General features: G+C 35.0%; 1 protein-coding gene across 3 annotated transcripts in view; it reads right to left on the bottom strand.

Moving 5' to 3' along the window:
* Nucleotides 1–2,455: 2,455 nt before the first annotated feature.
* LOC147760538 (uncharacterized) overlaps nucleotides 2,456–15,317 on the bottom strand; it is an 88,055-nt gene continuing 75,193 nt past the window's right edge. For 2 of the 3 annotated variants that reach the window (XM_087019272.1, XM_087019271.1), the window contains one exon: nucleotides 2,456–2,689. In XM_087019272.1, coding sequence (XP_086875398.1) covers nucleotides 2,522–2,689 — 168 coding nt within the window. In that variant the 3' untranslated portion in view covers nucleotides 2,456–2,521. Of the gene's footprint in view, nucleotides 2,690–3,355; nucleotides 4,357–15,317 lie in introns of those variants that run through there. The other variant, XR_015335702.1, reaches the window with a different exon arrangement.

Raw genomic sequence — 15,317 nt, 5'->3', positions numbered from 1 at the left:
TACAGCGAATACTAGTTTTACTATATGAAAGAAAATGAAAAGAAAAATGTCACAAAGCATATTTAAGCTTTGTGATCATGTCTCATAATGTTTATAATTATTATTTAAAGATAGTGTCATTTTCAACATTAATCACAAAATTATAATTTTGCATGTTTTTTTTACAAAATCATGAATTCTTAGAGAGGGCATGATTAATGTATACTAAACTGCAAAATGTCTGTTTCCCTTGTTTTCTTTTTCCATTCCTTTGCTGTCTTTCTTTTTGAATATTATAAGCCAACAATTAAGTGGTAAACCATGGGCTATTGGTTTTCTGCAATTATCAACTTTTATTGAAAAATTACTTTCAAGTCTATGTCTTTAGTTGCTTTAGATCTGTCCAAACACTCAGTAAATATATCTTGCATATCTCTATCAATAGAGGTATAGAAATAAATACATAAACAAAGGTTGCGTTATTGATATCATCATGATCACTTTCACATTATGTAGCACCCACTTTTCCTGTTACTTGCATGAAACTCTTCATTTTCACCTGCAATGAAAAAATACCACTACAACATAAATTATTAGAGACCATGGTTAAAGATAAACATTTTCATTTACATAAATTGAGAACATGTATCAAAACTTACTACAGAAGACCACAACCGATCCACACATAGTTAATGGTACCGGGGGTACATAAGGCACCGTTACAAAGTTTACTATGAATTACATAATAATGCTTTCCTGGGAACTAATATGATGATGCTCAAAAATTTTCTACTGTAGATTTGTAGGCCCCTATTGTGGAATGTACTTTGAGATATAGCTGTATAACAATTAGAAGTGTATAATTGAAGATTAAATATGTACCCCGTATACTTATCAAATGAATCTTGGCAGGTGCTCGCGCTGGTAAACTGCTTTCGTATCATTATTCAGACTTGCCAAAAATTAAGTAAATCTGTTGACTAAAGTGATGTAAATGAGTCGGGGTAGGTCACACAGTGCAGAATGAACAACACCCCCTATTAACAAAACTACATGTATGATACATTGTATACTATAACTTACAACTTGGACATATCCAAATGTACTATATACCGAACATGATCTTGAAGTTGGGGGGAAGGCATACACTTTTTTCGTATAAAGTATAACTTCTGAATTCTGTTGAAAATCTATACCTACCTCATTATAATCTTCATATATAGTTTACATGTGTGGGTCACAAATTTCCGCAAGTTTTGGTGCAATTCGAAACTGGCCGCACAATTCACTCCACCTGTCCACCCTCGTGATAAAATTGCGGGATTTCCAATGAAAATAGGTCAGACAAACTCCCGCAAAACGAGAGGCAAAATTGGTTCTTCGGCATTAATTTTAAGTTGTATTTTTATTATTTCATGCAATCATTGTCCTAATAAACTGAAAACCTTATTTGTGATCACACTGGACTTAAGAAATGCATAATTTGAAGGCCCAATCAGCATGTCACATATGACTTCTGTCACATGATATTTACGAATCAAACCAGTTCAAGGTCAGTAGTCTGCTGCTTAGGACAAAAGTGTGGATCATAGCACCTTATGTGAAATTTGAGGTTAGTTTGAAACTTTTTAGAGTGAATAAAGGTGTTTATTTGCTTGAATGACGGCAAAAATGGGTATTTTATTCGATGGTTTTGCGCGGGAGTAAATTTCCGCTGATTTTGACAACTTCCCAGATTTTCGGTCGAGACTGACAAACCGAAGAGTGTGCGGGATTTTCCTTTAAAAATTGAAAACCTTTATACTTTAGCAATCTTTTTTCGCAATTTAAGCGAATATTATATTTGTAAACAAATTTATCGCATTATAGTCCCTTCCTAGACATTTGCGTTTTTGGTTCTGTAAAAAATTCCGTCCTCTGTATTCAGGACGCGGTGGAAAGAATTCTTTACGGTTTATTGGTAAAACTATGCAATTTTTCGACAGAAGAACAAATGCTTATTCACTTTTTAAAATATAAAAGTTCAAGCCACTGTAGATTTTTTGCAATATAGATTTACGTGTAACGTACACATTTTCAACGAGTCGCCGTTCTCGGGCTATTTTGTTACGCGGACGTAGCAAAACAACAATCATGACTTGCCGAAGTACACCGCTTTTCGACAGTATGTGTCCTACTGAGTAAGTAAACATCTGACAACAACTTTTATTCCCAAATAGCAGTCTGGGTAAAGGTGAAATGAATCTGCTGATTTTCTTTTTCTACTATCAGGTTGAAATAAATCATTAAGAGGTTAAAGTGTTATATCTAGTAGGAAATAGCCATTTATGAAAAAAAAAAAAAAACTTTTAAAATGGGCCTAAAATGATTGTCTGCCATTAGTATTAGAAAAATAAACTTAAAAAGGATTAAAATAATTTAATATGGATTCCAAAGAACAGAAATGATAAAATTTGACAAAATATTATTAAAAAAAAAAAAAAAAAAAAAAAACTTATACAAATCTCATTTAATAGCTTAAACCAATTCTCATCAGCCACTGCTATATACCAAGAGTCAGTGTATTCCTACTTACATCCTGATAGGCATGGCTCTTTCCACTGGAGGTCTTACTGGACTTTGTGTTAGTAATGGTGAGCTGGGTGGGGTATCTTGACAGACCATTTAACTTCTGGGACCTCTGGTGGTGAATATTGTTACTACCAGGACTCTGCAGGAGAGAAACATGTAGGAATGAAATAAAATGCAAAAACATTTAATTAATGTTGTGGATGATACTCTTAAACAGATGTAGATGTAGGTTATACTGAATTATTTTCTCCTCTGAAAAAAAAAGCTGATGAGAAAAATCGGAAGATGTCTTGCGGAAGTTCCTGGCAAAAATATAAAATAACATAAACTTATGTACAGATGAAATTGGCTAAAAGGATGATAGTCACCTAGCAGTAAATAAAATATAGAGTATCCTAGCAGTATTCAGCATACAAGTCATCTAGCAGCAAATAAAAACATACAAGTATCCTAGAAGCATTCAGAAATTAAAAAATCCTCACATATAGATTTTGTGTACTTATACATGTATTATTCATTCATGTACAATCCACAGAAGTAAATGACCACCTCATGGACTCATTGTATAAAGAAACACACAAATGTTTTTTCAAAAAAAAAAAAAAAAAAAAAAAAAAAAAAAAAAAAAACTATCACACAAACCCCTGTACAATTCCATATATTAATAACATGCACCTGTGCATATTCTATAGATGAAATTGATCACTTACATTTTAATCACTTCACTCATGGTAAATAAAAACATATACAGGTATCTGACAAACACAGAAAGCTCCTACACATACATGTACATAATGACACATACTTCTGGAATCTATTGCCCTGCCTTCTTGTGTTTTCCCAGGCTTTGTGTGCAACTTATTCTTTCTGTGGTAAGCTGCCTTTGATCTTTTGCAATGACTTTTTCTCTTTTTCTCCGGTTTTCCTTGGGCCCTATACCCTCTCATCATCAGCATAAAAAACATCAACATTTTCAGATTTATGTACCCCTACGCTGTATAAATACTCCAGTAATCTGTGTTATCTTGTCTCTCTCTGTTTCTCGCTCTCTCTCTCTCTTGCTCTCTGTTGAGCGTATGAAAGAAACTCACTCGCTTGCCTTTTTATAGCTCTCTGCCCACATGGATGACACCTCATCAAGCAGGAGAGTGAGAAAAAATAAAAACAACAAAAAAACAAAAATGACTTGTGGTTTCCGGAAGTTGATGAGTAATTCATAACATTTCCTTGAGTCTACACACGCACCTGTACCTGTATCACTTTCAGCTACCTCAGAGATACGACAAGCTGGTCCAGAACATTCCAACCCAATTACCAGGATTTTCAGAATTACCGGGAGTGTTTGCAGTGATCCTTGGCACTTTACCCAGTAATATGCTGCACTCATCAGTTTTATGTTACTTCCCTTTGGGTCAAATGTGCCCTGAGTTTCCAGGCCCTGATTAACTCACCTCTACTGGGAGAAATATATACTGAGAACTACAGAGAGTCTCCAGTAAACTACAAAACTGGGAAGGTACCAGAGGTGACATAGGGGAAGAATTTAAAGAAAAACATTAAAAATCACAAAATAAAATGTCATATTAAAATAAAAAAAGAAAAAGAACTGAATGTTTCAAAGTTCTGATTATACAGACATGAGCCTGGTAAAAAAAAAAAAAAAAATCTCAGAAGAAGCCATCGGAATTGAAAAGCTCATGTCTGATTATAACTCCATCACCTCTACCAAATGAACTTGTATGCTGTGAGAACAGATCAACTTAAGTAGATCTATGAAAACCTGGGTATCTCACCTGGCTGCCAGTCTTACTTACTTCCACATGTTAAAGATCCAGAGTCATGGTGTACTGTATTGCCAGCCAGATAGATACAAATTGTATTCCACCTCCTTCCTTTGTGTATCCATGTTGCCATTATTGCTCCTAAGCAGGGAACTTACAACTAATACTGTTTTTACTGGAATGCATTTCATTTCAAGAGGAAATGTCTGTGGCACATCCTCTAAGAAACTTGTTACCAATTTTTATTTATTTATTCTAACAAATTCACTTCTTGGGGTTTTCCGTTCTTTATTTCACCTTCATCCCTTCTTTATAAAAAAAATGTCATACTGATTTCAACAATTCAAAATCACTTACTCTCAGTTATGTTCTGTATATTCATTGATAAAATATAGCAAGGGAAAACTCCCATGAGCAGTCCAATTACTATCACCTAAACCAGTCTTGTTTTCAAATCTATCACTCCCACCTAATGTCTAAAATACCCTAGCCATTTGACGTCAACACTGCACTGACTATATAGTACTACTGTATTAAAAACTACAGTGTTTTCACTCGTTTGCTAATAATACCCTGATTCATACATCTTCATGGCCGGTAGCCAGGGGTGGGGTTCGGGAATTTCGGAGTTTCAAAGAACCCCCTCTTTTTGTCAGGAAAAGGTCCCCTCTGGGTAAAATTTTATGAAGGTACATGTAGGTTTCATGGTAAAAGGTCCACTTTTTTAATATTGCTGGTTACGGGATTGCATCTTTGTAACATTGTTGATATGGCTGTTGCATATATCACAGATATTTGCCCTTTTCAGCCCAGACACCTTGAAATACCAGCCATTATCAGTTCTACCCTATAACCTATCCACCTATCACACAGGAAGCCAGTAGGGAATTCTTTATCCTCATAATTTTTGGAAGACGGGGTTTCTGAAACATCATCCTTTTGGCTGTGAAAAGATCTGCTCTGAATCAAAATTTGATCTAGGTCCTACCAGGTATTAGTCAGTATCATGGTACAAACGTCCACTTAAAAAAAAAAAAAAAAAAAACTCCACTCTCCTATGAAGCTGCTGGCTACAGGCCTAAAGCTGATCTGATAGTGAATATCATGCCAATCTTCAAATCTGAATTAAAAGCTAAATATAGCCCAAGAAGATTCTTTCAGAGGTTTTACTAGTATCTCCTGTGATGACATTTAATACTTCCTAATAACTTCCTTGCAAAGAATCATCTTCCAATTCTTACAAGAGTGAATGATAGCAACATAAATCAATTAATCAGTCAAAGAAAAAACAACTAATTGAAATCTATTAACAGTATTACTATTTAGGCACAAAGAACTCCCAAACTAATTTCTTTCTCAATTTTTTTTTCTCTTTTATCCAAGTAGCCAACAAGGTTTTCTTTACAACTTTTCTCCATGAGCAGGTAACCCAGAAACTTTGCATTGATGTTAAAAACATCTGCCTGAGTACAAAATACAGGCTCACAGTAACAAGTGCACTTCAGAAACTAAACAAAGATTAAAAAAAAAATAGGTTGACTCATGGTTAATATGATCACCTTTACCCAAATTCTGGGAAAACACTCTTGGCTCTGTTGTGTAACAGCCCATAAAGAACAGTCATTAACAACATCTAGAAGATAAATTGTTATGTTTGCACTGAAGATTAATATGTTGATGGCTAAATTTGCAACGTGTTCTGAGAAAATGGGAATTAATGCCCTGCAGAATGACGAGATTACAGCATTAATGCTGACATCAGCACCTTGTTCACAGTTTGATACAGAAATAGTTTGTTGTCATGGTGACCAAGCACACTACCCTGTATACTTGTTACTGGCACGTAATACCTTTATTGGCAAAAAAAAAAAAAAAAAAAGTAATAATAATAATAATTAAATTAAAATAAAATAAATGACATAATAATGATGATAATAAACATTATTTATAAATAAATATAGAGATAATTGTGCAAAGAATTTCTTGATAATTCCATTTTCTTTTCAGGCATCCAAATACTCTATGGAAAAATGCTACAGGACATAGAAAGCTGATGCCAAAGAAAAAAGTTTTATTTTACCATTCTGAATAATTACAAACCACATCTACCAATACAAGAACCTTAAAAAAAACACAGACATCTGAGGTGTTTTACTTAACATGCATTTCCATCTAAACCTTCAAGACTTACAAAACAATTCCTAGTTAATGTACAGAGAGTTCAGAACAAGGACAACCATTTGTTTTGCCCTAGGGATGTTTATTGAAGTGGAAAGAAGAATTACTGGTTTGGATTAAAAAAAAAAAAAAAAAAAACATGAAGAACTAGTATCCTACATTTACCAATTCTAGTCCCCATGTAAAGTACAAATGCCACCTCAAAATGTGGGTTATCTGATCTACCTGGTCAAATTCTTGTCCAATTAGTATGAAATGTAAAATCCTAAACTAAAGAAATCCTAATCAAACACTTGCTGGGTAAATAGCAAGTAAGGCAAATTCCTGTCCAATTTGTGAGGGAAATGCATGGTCAAAACCTCATCAGGTAAGAGGAAAATTGAACAAATTCTTGCCCACAGCAAGTGCTATGAATACACATCCCTTTGGGTTTAAAAACAAGAAATTGAGACCAAAACCTTGCAAGGTAAATAAATAATCTGCTTTTATCTTAACCTCTAAGGCGGATAAACAATGCTCATCTTCAACTAAGATGATTGGCTGGTTTGGTTCCTGTGTATTTTCTCCTTACTTGGTTCATCCACAATAAGTGCTCTGGGCTGGTATTACATGCAGCCTGGTTGGGAATGGCAAAGGCTGTGTGTGTGTGTGTGTGTGTGTGTATGTGTGTGCATGTGTGTGTGTTGGGGAGGGGGCAGAGAAACTGTTACTTAACAAATACACTAGTCTAGAATAGAAAATTCACAGATTCATGAAGCCATTACCAGAAACAATGGCCACATAATAATGTGGATTTACTAAAAAATAAAAAATTAAAAATTAAATAATAAAATAAAAACAGTGTGGTATAAAGGCTAACTTTTGGTTTAAAGTTTCTTTAGTGAAACTTAACCAAGCAAACTTCTGGTGCTCAAAATCTTTAAGTCATATGAAGTTACTCCAAAAGAAGCAAAGCTTGTTATTTGGGACAGCATACTTGGTATACCCCCTACAGTACAAAACACTTTACAAAAATTGCTACTCTAAAGTCTTGCTCTTTCACCCAAGCCTAGACTACCAGACAAAGGTACTGAAATCCACCGAATAGAGATGACGTAAACTGACCAATCACAGTTCAGACCACTAAACGCATGCACCCATTAGTTGTTTACTCAGTCTTTAATTAGCGCAATGTGCGGTAACCAATAAAGTCAAATCGTAGTTCATTTACAGTGTAACATATTGCTTTTTTTGTTAATACTTCAACACACAAGGTGCAGATACAATGGCGGAAGGCTAGGGGAGAATTCAAACACCTGAGGCAAGGGAAGACCTTTGCTACTGTTACAACAAGGTAGACACCTTATCAAAATAAACACCCCAAGGACAGCACGCTGTGCCGTCGCGTGCACGTTGTCAACATGCATTCACAGCTGAGAGCCAGTCTGAAAAGAAGTCTCTGTCTTTATTCAGTAGGTTGAGTGACTCAGGTTGGGTTGGGAGGTTGGTGTTGCTATTATATATTTCTATGAAGAGTTACATATGAATGGGATGTGACCCAAGGGGCACTGATGTAATCTTAGGACACCAAGTAGAGGGATATGGGCAGTACTAATACCTTTAAAATACAGCACTGGGTCCCTCCTAGGCCAGAATCTTACTTATAGATGCTATATATTTTTGTGTGAAGAGTTATAATTACAAAATTAGGTGAACTAGCTTCAGTCAACACTTTGGTTGAAAAATGCACTTCTTTGTCTACCTCTAGGTCTTTTTTGTCCTCCTTCCTGATAGAGTTTTCCAGAGCTGTCCTAATTCACAGGCCCAAAAACTTGCCTCACAAAAATTAAAACTTCTTAATTTAAAGCTCTCTTATTTTAAAACAGTTGCATCAGGTGTGACATCACCATTGTGTCAGGATGTGATGAACTGAGATCATTGCTCTTTTACAGACATCTTTTTTTTGCATCATCAAGTATCAGTCTGACCAAAGATATCAAATGATAAAAGTTAGTCTAAGCTTTAAGACCAAAAGTTTTGATCAAATTCAAGCCAGAATGTATTTGAATTGTAAAGTCTACTAAAATGTACAAATAATGTACAAATAATATCTATTTGTCTAAATGATAAGAAGCTTCCTCTTCAGAATAAAACAGGCTCATTTAAGTGACTCATACTGATTCATCCCAGGCACCTGAAGCCCTTATAACCGATCCCCAATTTTAAATCATTTTATCTTTTAAAGGGCCACATTAGCCCTTCATTTCCAAGGGCAAACACAAACAGATTTCTACTTAACACCATCAACCTGCTGTGCAACCAAGTCATTTAAAAAGAAATCCAAGTTTATCAGAAGCATCTCGGTAATAATCTTCACTTCATTGTGAGAAATACCGCTTTAATTCTTTGGCAGAAACTACAATGCAACCATTGGTGCAGAAAGCAACAAAAGCTAGTTTCACACTCCATGAAGATGTACCATGCCATAGCTTCTCTACGGACTGACCCCTCGGCCGACCCTAATTAAACACCTGCTTTGACGTTAACATTACATTTACAAAGACACCCTGCCTCTCCTTAATGCAAAAATTCTTACACACCTCCACTCGCTTAATACAGATTACAACATGTTGATTATTTGGCTAAATTTGCATTGAGAAGTGAACTGTGTTTTCTTAAATGTTTATGAATGCTAAGGTGCGTCTTCCTGGTGTTATAAAACATGTACAGCTTACATAATAGCTGTGTATAATCATCTGGTATTGAGGCATACTGGGTGATACTTTTGTTCGAATTACATCACACTCGTAGTTTACTGTAACCAAATCCTCTGTATGGTTTTAAATATGAAACAAACCCATTGTTCCTTGTTGTTAAACTATAGCACCATACCATACCGCAACCACAACCCTTGCTTACTCATAAAACATGAAACAGTGTAGTATGTTGTAACAGACTATTAAAATATGAAACATGTTGCGGGAGATTATGTCACAGAAGAACTGCACTGCAGCCCAGCCTTGTATATATGCCGTTGAAATACTAGCGTATATAGTAGTCTATTATGTCACATCAAACACTGGTATTCGACCAAGTGCATAGTAACAATTATATTTAACTGTGACCTTAAAGACCTCTTTCTGTGAAATAACTGCACCTTCTGACCGCTGTTTGTAGATCACTGTTCACTGACCAAACAACAACGTGCCGGCAGTTCTTGTCTTACTGGATGTTTAAATTTTAATATCTTAAAATATATATTCTGTTATATTTTAAATTTAACTGCAGAAAAAATCCCAACTGCTTAGAACTGAATTATGACTGCATAACTTTTTAGGGGATTAAAAATTATCCTGATATAGACAAATTTATAGATTTGTCGAAAAAAGATTAGCTAACAAATAGTTTTGAAATAACATAAAAATTCACGCAAAAAATATCATGTTTATCTTAATTTTCTAAAAGAGAAATAAAAGCTGCAAGACACCACTGAATAAAAATAATTTCCTCTTTTAAATGACAAAATATATGTTTCTGTATAAAATGAAAATGGTTAAAACTTTAATTTTTTGCTTAAAAGAAAAAAAAAAAAAAAAAAAAAAAAGAATGCTACTTAATGTTATTAAGATGATTCAGTATCCTTTGTCTTACTCCACTGAAATAATTTAAATTTCCAAAAATTAGAAACCTGTTCCAGTACTGCTATATTTTTAATGTTTCATAGCAATATAAAACATCACTTGATCACTTGACCCATCCTCTCTCTTCAATTCCCAATTTCCCAACTGCCATTAAAGCATAACCAACAAGAGCATCCTCCATACCAGCTGCAGGCAATAATCGTGACTTACTTCTCACCACTCTTGGTTTTTAATCAGCGATTCGTGCATCAGTCAATACGAGAAATGATGTACAGTTTTAGGCTTCGTTCACATGGAATGTCTATTTTCTAAAAATCTATTTTCTATACGCGCTATCTTATGATCACGGTCTGTGCCCTGAATATCCCGCCACGTAATTACTGGCAGCGCGAGCCAGTTACTTATAGTAACTTATAGTAACTGGCTCGCACTGCCAGTAATTATGCCGCGGGATATTCAGGGCACAGACCGTGATCATAAGACATACCGCGAATAGAAAATAGAATTTAGAAAATAGACATTGCATGTGAATGAAGCCTTACTGTCAATATCTGTGAAGGCAGGTTCCATTTCTCTTTTGTAAGGTTTTTTTTTAGACAATCATGAACATTTGTTCAATAGTAACTGGGTTAATTTGGCCGCAAGCATTTGTCAATTAGGAGTGCACAGAGACCCCATTACTCCACAGATTTCTACCAATAATCTATAAACTTGATCTGGCCATAAACCGGTCTTAACCTGAAACATGTCTGAATGTGGCTTAGGTTTATTTATAGCATTGCAACTAGCTTTATTTGTTTTTGGGGCAAACTTTTTCATTATTTACGCTACTTTGTATCGGATATCAATGGTAGGAGCTGGGAAATGAAGAAAATATGCAAAAAATACATAACTAAATAATATATAAATGGAAAAAAGCAAAATGAATAAATTTAAAAATTCATCATCATAACAATAAAGAAATAATAAAAAAAAAAAGAGTGAACTCATGTCTAGGAAAGGAAAGCATTTTTTAAATATCAATACTCAGCGTGACAATTAAACTTGCCAAATCAATTCAAAATCATTGTGCACTCATCTCAATTAATTCAACATGGCAGGTTTTGTTCCTGCAATTCAATCATAACTATGTACTCATGTATTATGTGCTATAACAAAGCTGCACAACTGTGCCCCAATTGATACAGATTGCAATAAACATTTTACATCTTGTTAACAAAGTCTGGAACTTAATCAAAATTATACATCAAACCTAAAGGCATCTTATCCAAAAATTGACACTTGTTACTTTTTTTTCTCAAATGTTAGTATAAAAGAAAATGGATCTACAAATGCTCTTCAACATAAAACAGCTCAAAATATTTTCCACTCCATGAGGCAACAAATCAAATCATCAAATTACACCTGACGAGAAATTTAACAAAAACAGCCACCAGCTACAGACATCACATCTCGCATTAACTTTAAAGCAAAAACTATCCACTCAAGAACAAGAAAAAAAGGGGCTGCCCAACGCAATTTCACACTACATTTCATGGAAGTGGTCAATGACAACTGCCACTTCAGTCCAGATAACCCCCTTTACAATGACCTGTCCGTAAGCATGGCATTGCCTTCAATGTACTTCTGTTTTGTTAATCTCACTGGAAGACAGTTCATGACTTTTGTAACCATCATAACCCCCTTTACAATGACCTGTCCGTAAGCATTGCGTTGCCTTCAATGCAATTCTGTTTTGTTAATCTCACTGGAAGACAGTTCATGACTTTTGTAACCATGACTTAGGCCCTCGCTACCCTCACCTTTCAAATGCAGTTGGGCGGCGAAGTCTGATAACTGACAGATAATAAGACAACTGACTGACTTCTTTTCAATAATACTGTAAAGTAATAATTACTTGATAAATCTGGGCTCCCTGACTCTCTCCAGTGCTTGTGGGCATTATACTGTATTCTTTAGTCTCTATTTAGATATGCAAAAAAATTTTTTTGGGGAAAAAGGACTATTAGTGTATGAATATACCTTTGCCACACTTAGCCTCAAGTTAGGCTTACATTGGCACTCAAATATCCCTAATGCTATCTCTGAATGAATTTAGATTTGTAAAAATAGTTTCAGAACCATTCCACAACACAAATGTCCAATTTACTTTGACATACACTATGCTTTTTGGATTTATCTCATTATGCCTTGAAAACTGTATGAAAGACATTATAACAACTTTTGACTGGCGGTACATTCTATCATGGTTCAACAGCTAAATGGACATGCGTCATTTTTTACCTTTTCCTCACATTTAAATACATAAATGTTTGTACTGTCATAATTTATCAAACGATAATTGTAATGCCAAATCCATATTCAAACGTAAAGCAACAATGTACCAATAACACCAAATATTGCCAATGTTGATACAAAACAATATGAACTGTATGTCATTACTGATACAATATGATACATTATGTTTTACATTAATTGATATAACTTGATACTGTAGATACTAATAAACACCTTTACCAATACAACCTGATACAAATCAATACAATATCACCTGGAGACATACAGCATATACAATGTAACAAGTTGTATCAGGAGACATATATACAATGTAACTAGTTGTATCAGGAGACATACCTGTGATCTCTTAGGAAAACTAACTCCCCAGTAGACATTCGACATCTGTGAAGTTGTGATTCGTGACAGGTGTGAAGTGATGTGATATATATATATATATATATGTGAGGGGATAACTATCCTATCCAGCTACTCCTACATAGTGAGAAGTGGTTCCTCCTCTTATGGTGTGTTTGACTGAATCTTCCTCACTGGGCCAGGGAGAAAATCCCAAGTTCACACACCCAGATGTCATTGCGACATACTGAAATCGCGTTCCTCAAAAGTTTAGTTGCGAGTGTGTATGTGTGACAGAACCCCTTGTACGTCGCAAAGACGTGACTTCACGCTCGTTGTAAAGCGAGAGTTGCTAAGCGAGTCCCGTTCTCCAATCACTGCCCACCTGACTGCTGGGCCAGAAGCTGTCTTTGCTGAGCCGTAAGCCGCCTTTGAGGCTATTTTCCAGATGGTTACCTCCGTATACAAATACAGTACCCCCACACACTACATGCAACCAATACCTGTAGCGGAACTCTTTAAAATGTATCAAGCTATTTTCAACTTTTCCATTGAACCACTTGTTAGTTTTGCCATTTAGCTTCCCCATCCATTCATACAGACTCAGGGCACTCATTGCTACTCTATTATGCCACTGCCTATGGATAATTCATGGCTAGTATTGACCATACATATAATGGCCATGCTTTATCTTTCAATGGGCCTGGCAAATGGTATAATGGATAGGTTTTCAAATGGCATAATCAAAATATTGAATTCACACATGAATAAAACCAGGGCTTTGTTGCGGCTCTGATCAACCATGAATATAGAGCCATGATTGGTTGAATGGAAAACGCACTCAATGTCACAGAGGGGGTAAGAGCAGAACGCACGTTGCAATCGCGAGCATTCATGCAGACGAATGTTCAATGGAAGGTTTTTTCTCGAGGCGTGTGTTCATTCATGCTAAATGTTAGCATACAGCATTAGCCTAATTTTATGCAATGGTGATCCCCACGATCTCCACTTAAAGCTTGTGGTTCTCAGACACTATTGTTAGACCACTCAGCTCCACCTCGGGGCAAGGGACTCAAGTGTGCATTTTAAAAATTGTATCCACTATATTAAGGAAAGATTCATAGCTCATTTGCAAAGAAGCCTGTTTTATTCTACTCTGATTACTTGCAAATTAATTTTTTTCTTGTTAATGTCCTATTGTTGTATGAATGATCTTTTGTTGTATATTACATTTTGGTAATTAACATTTGCTGCTACATGAACAGGGAAAGTACATTTTTATTAAATTTCACGTAGTACTATATTTTGAAACAAAAATGATAGGGTGAAGAGATTATAACTATATTTTCATGTCTCTGGTTCTTTTTGTAATAAATAGTAAACTTAAAAGAAAAAAAAAGTAATCTCCCACACTTCATTTCTGTTTTAATGACTGCTTATATATATGATCATCATGTTAATACTAGTCAGATTAAATAACACATTTTCATACTGCTACATGAATACATACTATAATAACAATTGTAACCACCAAAACTCTTTGCCTTTAACTAACAGTTGCTAAAATTACAAGAACAAATTGGCGAAGCTCTTGACTGATTCTTTAAGTTAATCAACTAATGATTCATTCATCCATACAGAGGGTGATATAACAGCAAAATGACCTATAACTACCTTATTAGAAATTGATTTTTGCTCTTAAACAGGTGATATCCACATATAAATAAATTAATAAAAGGCAAAGCCTCAAATTTAGACGACAATGCTTAAGCCCCAAATTAAGATGGCAACCTGTTTGTTAAGCCTAAACTCCAAATTTAGTCCTCTCCACCCATACACCTTTATCAGACCATCTAGTTTTTTCTTTGACTTCACTGTTGTTATTTACTAAGGGCAATAGGTGCTCACAGCACAGGTGGCAATGTTTTGACAAGGGTTAAAAGATGTATACTAACCCAAAGAAACCCACCAATGAATTGTTTTTATAGAGGTCTAAAAAGAGGAGTTGAGCACGACTTTTACCGTCACCTGCTGACCCAGGGGTTGTAGTCTTAAAGACTGTGCTCCGGCTGATTCTTTGACTTTGCCGCAGACTTATTAACGGGGATGTTTACTGAAAAATTACACGCCACATCTAGTTAGAATTGGCCTTGTGCATTTGTGTGGAACTACTGGAAACCAAGCGTGTTACACGATAAATAGCAAAGGATTCCTGGTGAATTCTGAAGAAAAAGTGTTCCTTTTTTATGAGTCTCCTGTTATTAACGTCTGAAATAAAGTTAAATGCCAAGGTACAATGCTTCAGGTTTTAAATGCTTCTATATGATGCAACTTCTCAAGCTTCATAACATAAACCTCTTTAACACTCAAATCACAAAGTAATATAGCTTATAAAAAATACAAAAAGACCTGCCAATTTTTTTCCAGCAAATATCAACATGGCATAAAATATACTATGATATTTCAGATTATACAAAAAAAAAAATAAATAAATAAAATAAATAAAAAATTATAAGAAGTCTGTCCTCAAGTGATCTCTACCTGAGCTGATATTTCC

The sequence above is a fragment of the Lingula anatina genome, chromosome 8, assembly GCF_051362555.1.
Source record: "Lingula anatina isolate TDL-2025a chromosome 8, LinAna3.0, whole genome shotgun sequence".
Classification (NCBI taxonomy): domain Eukaryota; kingdom Metazoa; phylum Brachiopoda; class Lingulata; order Lingulida; family Lingulidae; genus Lingula; species Lingula anatina.
This window is presented reverse-complemented; position numbering and strand designations above follow the sequence as displayed.